Below are 8,944 nucleotides of genomic sequence, written 5' to 3' on the forward strand. Positions count from 1 at the left end.
ACCCATTGACTCAGTTTCTGGGGCAGCATCTCTCTCCTGTGCAGGCAGAGTTTCTGCTCAGTCTTCCAGTCCTTCCTTGAAGCTCTCCCAAGTTCTTCTTTAGCCTACTTAGAACCCTCCCTCCTGGTCATCAGCAATACACCAAATGTCCCTAGCTATACCCAGACACAGAAGAGTCCTATTCCCCGGGGTCTTAGGAGAGCTATGTTTGATTTCATGTTGCTTTCTTCTGAGACAGGATAGGTTTGCTTTGGCTCAGGACTCTGGAATCCCATCCTGAGTTTTCCTGTGACTTTACACATTACTCAAGAGAGATCTATAAAATGGAACATTTTCAGTGGTCCTGGAGGATACCAGCTAGGTGCCCTGCAGACCAGGGAGGCCCCCACACAGCATCCTAGGGACCCTGGGCTAGGTTGCTTCCAAACTCTCTGCACCAGTAAAGGATGCCAAGTAGTCTGTAAACAGGAGCACTGAAGGGTAGCTAAGACCAACGTCAGGCCCTCTGCCCTCCATGCTCCCAAGCCCTGCAGACCCCAGAACAGATGTTTGCTTTTTCCTGACAGACGGCTGGCCCGCTCCACCCTGCTGCTCATCCCACTCTTTGGAATCCACTACACAGTATTTGCCTTCTCTCCAGAGAACGTCAGCAAGAGGGAAAGACTTGTGTTTGAGCTTGGACTGGGCTCCTTCCAGGTAGGCACGGTATATGCAGAGTTTGTTGGAAACTAAGCCCTGACCTCTGACCTGCTGCCACCCCTGTAACCTTGTGAACCCCGACTTCTAACCTCAGGGTTTGTCTCTGGCATGAGTCCTAGAGCAGATGTCTTCTGTAGTTCTGTCTGCTGCTGTAAGAAGATGTAATGAAGTTTGCCTGTCACTGTGCCTGGGGATCCTGATCAGGGACCCCTGAGTGACTTGAGAGGAAATCTCTCCATAAAGCCCAGGCATTAGGATCCTGTGCTGTGTCCACATCCCAACTTCAGCCACACACTCCAGCAACAGGAGGACTGGAGTTCTGTCTTATCCACTCTGGCACAGGCGATCCAGATACAGGGCTGGACACAGAGAAATGAATGTGTCTGGGCTGATGCTTAAATGAATGGGCACATGGTGCGGGGCAAGAGGAGAAGAACAAGGAGCGCTTAAGCAGCAGAGAATAGGCAGCTATAAGCAAGTGTGTGCCTCGCAGAATGAAGCAGTTGCAGTGGGCTGTAAAGGGGAGTGTCCTCTCACTTGTTTAAATTAGCACTTGAGCTTGACAGGTCAGAAAATACTCTGCAATTGACTTGGGTTTTCACTCTCAGCTGTTTTCCTGGATTCATGTTCTTACTCTGATGAGAATGAGAGTCTTAGAGATGAAGTTCTGACCTAGAAATTACACTCCAAGGCTCCCATCATTGTGTTCACTGGCATATTCCAACCATTGTTCCTCTGGCATTTCTAAATGACAGCCCGAGGCACTGAGGTGCTATGGACCTGGTTTTAGGCATTCAGGAAAAGGTTGCTTTGTTTGGTGTAGAAGAGCTAAGCTCATATGCTGTCAAGTACTTGCCACACATCCCTTGCTTCACTGTGTTGTGTATAGATGCCGCTTGCCAATGGAGGGCAGAGGAGGGAGTAGTGATAGATGAAGATGATGTGTGTCTATTCTGTTTAGGAGGAGTCCTGCTTCCAGGAGCCTGAGCACCAGTGACTTCCTCTAGAAAGGGCGAGTTGCTTCCATAGGACATGGGATGAAGGTAGTCTTTGGCGAGGGCAAGTGTTTGTCTAAGTGAGTGTGAGATCCGAGATGAGGTGTTTATCAGTGGGAGCTGCTCTATCAGCCATTTGGCTTCACAGCAGTGCTTGTCTTAGTGGAACATGGCATCCTCAGACTCACTAGTGTCTTGGGCAGGTATACCCTGTCTAGACTGTGGTGTTTTCTTCTTTCTGGTGTCTTTTCTAGTGCTAGTCCTCCCAAATGCCCACAGTGTGTCAGGGGGTGTGGATGGGTCTCTAGCTGGTTGGCTCATGGTTGTTTGTCTTCTCTCCCCAGGGCTTTGTGGTGGCTGTACTCTACTGCTTCCTGAATGGGGAGGTAAGACAGTTTGGCCACCTTTCTCAGCAGTACAGGTGGGGTTCATTGGGGAGAGACTGGGAGCAGATTTGTCAGGTGAGATCTTCCAGGTTGCCAGGACTGAGGATAGGGAGTGAGTGGCTTAGCTCTCAGTGTTATATGCTACCAACATCTCCTGACATCTCCCACCACTTCCAGAATCATTCCACTTCTGCCAATTGAGGTTAAAAGTGCAGACAGAGCACTTCACTCTACAGATATAGTGAAGACACCATATCTGCTGAGAACACAACCCCAGGTCTTCTCCAAAATGCGTGCCTTAGTGGGTAGGAGTGAGTACCTACATATAGGTCATCAGGCTGTGATGGGCCATGCTGCTGAGCCACAGTGGGCCACTTTGTCTGTCTATCCCTGCTAGAGCAGAGCTTATGGAGAAACCTGCAACCTTCCAGAGGTGATTCATTTCCAGAGCTATCTTTTGGGGGCCCCCTCTCTAGCCTGTTGGGATAATGATCTAAAGTAGAGCCTAGGATAGAGGTGCCTGGGAAGTGATGGGGGCTGGCTCAATGGAGAGGAGCATTTGCCCTGAGGCTCTGGTCCAAACTTGGTCTTAGCAGGTTCTTCCTCTTATTTGCATCTAAGACTCAGGACAGCTAGCCTCCACGATGGGAAGGCCAACCTATAGCGAAGATCAGGATATAACAGATCAGATCAAGAGAGCCCAGAGAGAGCCTTGCTTAAAGATCTTTGGGGAGCCAAGATGTGGGAGTATGGGCAGCTAGGTGGGAGTTTGCCAAGGGAGTGGAAGCACGAAGTGGGGAAATTGGGCACTGGTGTTGCTTCTAGTCATGCAGCTTGTGTAATGCATGAAGGTTTTGGCTGGAGTGGCATATGGGGGCTGAGGCTTTCTTGGCATGACCACCATTTACTATATGGAGAGCTACATGGGGAGGGGGGATATTTGTCAAGAGACATGGACTCTTTTATAACTCTGAGTCTCAGAAGTCTTCTCATCTTGGAAGCATCCAAAGCTGTGGATTTCTAGGTCTTCTTCAGAGATGTTGATACCACCATTCACGGGCTTTGGGCACCTGGGCTATTTCAGGCTGAGTAAATCTTATCTACATCCCATTGTGGTAAACAAGGGCGAGGATCTTTAGTTGATCCAGATGCTTCGAGGAGAAGTTGCTAGGAAAGACTTCTTGACAATTCTCAACGACCGGTGTTGGAGAGGCCCAATCAGCAGGAACTTTGCCAAGACAGAGCAGGGCAAAGCTGCAGGTTACAGCTTGGGGCATGGGAGGTGGGTGGGCAGCTGTGATTCGATGGCAGCTGGTGAAGCTCCAGGCCAGTTCACAGAAGGTACTGGGAAGCCGCATGAATGTTTCTCATTGCAGGTACAGGCAGAGATTAAGAGGAAATGGAGGAGCTGGAAGGTTAACCGTTACTTCACTATGGACTTCAAGCACCGGCACCCATCCCTGGCCAGCAGTGGAGTGAACGGGGGCACCCAGCTGTCCATCCTGAGCAAGAGCAGCTCTCAGCTCCGCATGTCCAGCCTCCCGGCCGACAACTTGGCCACCTGAGCCCTGTCTCCCTTCTTCTTCTGCACAGGCTGGGGCTGCGGGCCAGTGCCTGCGCATGTTTGTGCCTCTCCCCTCTCCTTGGGCAGGCCCTGGGTAGGAAGCTGGGCTCCTCCTCAAAGGGGAAGAGAGAGATAGGGTATAGGCTGATATTGCCCCTCCTGTTTGGGTCCCATCTACTGTGGTCCACTGAGCCCAATTTGATATGTAAATACACCTCAAATTTGGAAAGTTGCCCCATCTCTCCCCCCCAACCCATGCCCCTGCTCACCTCTGCCAGGTTCCAGCTTGACCTACTGTGTCAAGGCCAGCCTCGGTGATGGCCTGATCCCAGGTACAAGGCCTTGTGAACTGAGATTGAAACATGCCTGCTTTGGAGAGACTGGGGTAGTGAACACCCCGGCAGCCTTTCAGCAAATTGGCTTTGGACATGGATCCTTCTCAGCCTGTACCAAGTACTGTAGTTGGCCAGGGATGCCGCTCAGTGTCCTGAGCATCCTTTGGAGCAGGTCAACCTGAGGCTCCTTTGGCTTACATCTAAGTTGTCCAGGTGCTCAGCTCCTGTGTGCCTGGATGATGAGAGGGCTCTAGGGCTCTTTCAGTCAGAGACTTACATTGAGGTGGGGTGAGGGTCAGAGAAAGTTCTGGTGCTTTTCATTTGCTCTAAGAGCTGAGAGCCAGAAATGCAGATTCAATTCGGAAAGAGATGGGATAGCTGAAGAACTTACCACGTCCATGACTGTGCCCTGACTCAAGACTGTATCATGTGGTGGCTTTATTTCTATACTTCTTGCCCACCATGGATGGTCTGAAGAAGCTGTTCTCCAGCCACAACAACCACAGAAAACCCCTCGCTCTCCCCTCTCTGTTTCCCCATTAATCAAAGCCATGTCTAGAATGGACCAGCCACCTTGCAGTAAAATCAATGAGCTTTGAAGCAACCTTCAATTTTCATAAGCCAAGTCTTGGGTCCAGGGAACTCCACAGTGCCCCCACCCCCACCCCCTCTACTGATTACAAGGAATCCTACATGCCATCTTCAGCCTGGACTCAATTACTAAACTCAGATTTGTCTGCAAGACTTTCTCCACGTGCCCTTGACATTGGAATCACTTGTGGGGCCTCCTAGGGTGTTTGGAGGCGATACCGTGTCTATCATGTGCATAGGCAGAAGCTGCTGGTGGAGGGAGTGGTGACTCTCTAGTGCCCATCTTGGCTCTCCAGCTGCAAGTTGCACAGCCATAACCTAAGACTTTAAAATAAGGCTACACCCAGATTTGGGAAGGTAGAGGGGGAAAAAAGTAGTGCCATGGGGCCATGGGGCCCAGCTTATTCTGTGTAGATGCTTGTTTTTGTCCCTGCCTCCGTGGACTTGTTCATGATTGTGCTCTGGACTGCATGGGGAGTGTGGGGTGCTGCCTTGCTTGCTGTTGTATTAAGTAGAAGGAGTTCTAGGAGATTCGAGACAGTGCTTCTGGAGGGGCCATTGGAAAGACTGGAGAAGATTCTAATGGATAGGATTTAGAGATGTGCTCTGTGTTCTTGACCAGTGAAGTGTTCTTGGGTCTTTGGCAAAGCTGGAAAGAGAAAGGGCCTCCTTGTTCTTTCCCAGAAACATTCAGTGGCTTGGACCAACCACTGAGTATATACATTGGCTCTTTTCCCCCTGTACCTTGTCTCTCCCCTCCATCCCCTCCCCTGTTCTGAGAACCAGGTTATTAGCCAAACAAGAATCAGTTGATCCCCTTGCACTTTGGACACTTCTATGGAGCCTGAGCTGCTTAGAAGAAGCCTTGGTTCAGGATTCCAGCTGGGTTCATGACTGTGAACACAATGTGCCCTGAGCTGGGCCACAGCTTCCTTGTTTATGAAGTGAGGTGGTTTCTAGTGCTTTTCCAAGTTCTGCATTAGTTAAAAACTAAGGCAGGTAAACAGAGATGTATCCTTGTGAAAATCATCTAAGGGGTGTGTGCGTGCATGTGTGCATGCTGTGTATTGAGGGGGATGACATCCTGTTTATTTTCCCATTTGGATGCCACATGGTATCCAAAGCTGGTAGAGCAGATATCATGCCTCAGGCCATGGACATTTGAATGGGGCCTCAGGCATGATGTGCAGAAACAGCCTTCTACACCAGGCAGGGACAGGTTGCCTGTGGCCCCCTCAATCTGAGGCGCACCCCTTGGGCTACGAACCCCATGCCCTTGCCATCACCCCCTCCAGCGGGTCTGCTTCACTGTGGAAGGAGAAACTGTGACTTTCTGGTTACATTACTGCAAAACAGCAAAAACCGGATAACCTGAGCCCTGCTGCTTCCTGAGCCCTGGACCTGTGTCCTCCTAGAACTTCCAGGTTCCCATTGCTTTGCTTTTCTGTCTGAAGGAATCTTTTTCTTAGTCTTGTGAGCAGATGTACCTGAAGGATTCTGCTGTTCCATGAGGGTCTGGCTCTCAGGCTGTAGGCAGCGAAGGGGCAGCACGGGCTGGGTAAAGCCCTTCCCCTTTGACCTTCTTACATAGTGCAAGCAATAAGACTTACTGGTCTGTGTGTATCCCAGTGTTCCTCTGGGGTTCTGTCTAAACACCAACCATCTTGTCTTGGAATGGGCCCCAGGCAAGGCTTGCAGTAATATAGCCTGGACCCAGCAAAGGGAAAACGATAAGGAAATTCTGTCTGGTAGGTGCAAAGGGCTTCATGGATTTGGAAACCTGGAGGCAGGAATATAGCAGATTTAAGGGGTACCCAGCCGGTGGAAGGTCATTCTTGGGAAGTTGGGGCTTGTTTTATGAAACCTTAAAGGCCAAACGGACTGTTCCATTTTGGGGGTCAGGACATCCCTGTCATTATTTCCTGTCATAGCTGTCCAACTGCAGGGTAAGGAGCAAGTTGTGAGGAGAGGGTTTGGTCCTCAGAACATGGGATTCCACATCAGGAATCCTTAGGCTGCCAGGAAGCCAGAGGGGTTTAGAGGTGCTCAGCTTTGAGCCCCAGTATGCATCATGCTTAAGCTCTGACGACTCTTGCGTGCAGCAAGGAGGTCCTCCCTGACATGCTCAGCATCCTGCAGTGATTCCTCTCCTAGCCCTGGGATGGGGCTTGGTTAGGGCGTCATGATGGAAATAACCCTGCACCTGTTGCCCATTACCAGGGCCTCTGCTGTTTGGTCTTCACCCTCTCTTCCTTGGAGGGAAAGCTACAAGAGACTCTCTTTTTAATTCCTTGAGTACCCTTTGCCCCCCTACGAAGAGAAGACAGCAAGTCCCCTGATACTGAAAATTTCATTTGAGCCTAGGGAGCTGGGAAACCAGTTGGGCCCAGTCTGTTTTTGAATTGCATTGCATTGAGTTGTACTGGTATTGCACAGCCCTGCGTGTGAGCCAGATGTTACACTCCAAGCAGCTGTGAAATACAATGTACCTTTTGCAGGAGTGGTTGTACCTGCAGAAAGCCCAGGAGTCCACAGTACAGTGCAGGAGAAGCAACTGAGTTGGCCTGGTCTAAGGATACCCCCTAGCAAACATGGCCCTCTCCATCTGTTCTGGGTCTCTAGACTTCCCTAACCTCAGTCCCTGCTCTGCAATGAGGTGGCCGTGGTTACACCATCATCTACCCTCTAGCTAGGGATGAGGTGGAGGTGAAATGCTCGCTGTGAGTTTACAGGCTCTGAAAACACCACCACCATGTGCTCATTCTTAGAGTGAAGACCCTGAAAGGTATCTCCATTTGCAACCTGTCTACTGTTTTGAGCCCTTTAGGGGTAACTCATTTGTAAAACCACCAGCATGAGCTCAAGGATGAGGCCACAGGGCTCTGGTGGACATCAACTCCCAGCTTTACCGTCATCACTGTTCAGTTTTCTTTGAAGGTAAGGATGAGGAGAAATCTTCTATGAGCAACTCCGTGCTGTCTGCCTAGGAATCCTTCAGTGGGATGGGACACTCCTCAAGTGAGCCAAATGCCCATTCTTTTTCCCTTCCCTGAACTCCAGGTCCTGTGCTGTGTCTGTACTCAGCCATGTGTGTTTTGTCTGCTGTCTGTCTTCTGAGGCTTAGCATCTGTCAGGGCTGGGGTGGTTCAGCCCTTGGTACTCCAGATGTGGTTCCAGGCTCCCTCGTGGGAGCTGGACCGGTCTGGGTTTAATCTCCCACAATAAAGATAAACCCCACGGACCTCACTGCTACTGCTGCCTCCATTAACGCTGTGCTCACACATTGTCTGGGATTTTAAGGATGTCAAACTGCTGTAGATGACTCAATAAATGTCTTATCGTTTTTCTTGGTGCCTGTAAATTGCTGAAAGTGGAGGGCAGGGGAAAGAGGCAGGAGGGGAGGGGACTTCGCCTCCCCCTTCCCATCTGATGATTCCACAGTAATGTAGTCTGCAAGGCCTTTGAGTTCTGGAAGAGGGGAATAGGATGGAGTTGGGACAGGTGAAGATAGAGGGGGGAAAGAAAAGAAGCCTTGGCCTTGAAAGGCCATGCATGTGATGTGTGGAGCTCAGTTCACTTGGGCGTCTGAAAATGGAAGTGGCTTACCCCAACGTCAGTGTTCCTGAGAGTGAGAGCCACCCCTCTCCCTGTCACACAAGGTAATGAATTCCAAGTAGCTCTCCTTTCCTTGAGGGCCTAGTGACTGTTTATAAATCTCTAGCTCATGATGTTAGTAAAATTTTAATTGCCAACAAAAGAATGTTAGGAAAAGTCACAGAATTCATGTCAGGGGGAAGAACCAAGATGAGTTACCCAAAGCTACATGCCATGCCAGGAAACTGATAACCAGGTTGTTGTCACAGCAGTTGTCACAATCCCAACTGATGAGTCTGTTACGCTGGGGTATTGACATTGCAGTTGCCACTGCCTCTGAAGTCCACTGCTTGAGACATTTTTTTCCAGGAAAGTTGCTTCAGATATTTTGCCAGCAAAGCATCCCACATGTAGCATCCTGCCTCTGATGGTGCATTTCTTGTCAAAGCTGCATCTGGTAGCTTTGCAAGGGGAGGTTCTACTTGTGGGCATGGCGCTCTAAGGGCTTCATCTAAAAGCAGGTCATGGTTACAAATCTGGGGATTTTAAAATCATTCCCAAAGTATTAAGGGGGCCTGAGAATAGAAAGTACTGGCCACAATGAACTGGAAGTCTACAGTCATTACAGAGCTAACTCCGCCAGCTATTGGACCACTCTGAAGTGACAGCAGTGAGATAAGTTGAAAGACAACAGATGTCAGTTTTCCACTTGGATAGGTCCTAGAGGGTCTTTCTCCCATGTCTAGAAGGCTAGCTTGTTCTGCCTTTTGAGGATGCATC

General features: G+C 49.9%; 1 protein-coding gene across 5 annotated transcripts in view; it reads left to right on the forward strand.

The window, feature by feature from the left end:
• Adcyap1r1 (ADCYAP receptor type I) overlaps positions 1–7,917 on the forward strand; it is a 49,877-nt gene extending 41,960 nt beyond the window's left edge. For 4 of the 5 annotated variants that reach the window (XM_029478653.1, XM_029478654.1, XM_021164752.2 and 1 more), the window contains exons 15-17: positions 567–696; positions 2,039–2,080; positions 3,457–7,907. In XM_029478653.1, coding sequence (XP_029334513.1) covers positions 567–696; positions 2,039–2,080; positions 3,457–3,645 — 361 coding nt within the window. In that variant the 3' untranslated portion in view covers positions 3,646–7,907. Of the gene's footprint in view, positions 1–566; positions 697–2,038; positions 2,081–3,456 lie in introns of all 5 variants that reach the window. The other variant, XM_021164754.2, reaches the window with a different exon arrangement.
• The last annotated feature ends 1,027 nt before the right edge of the window (positions 7,918–8,944 follow it).

Source organism: Mus caroli, chromosome 6, assembly GCF_900094665.2.
Source record: "Mus caroli chromosome 6, CAROLI_EIJ_v1.1, whole genome shotgun sequence".
Lineage (NCBI taxonomy): Eukaryota > Metazoa > Chordata > Mammalia > Rodentia > Muridae > Mus > Mus caroli.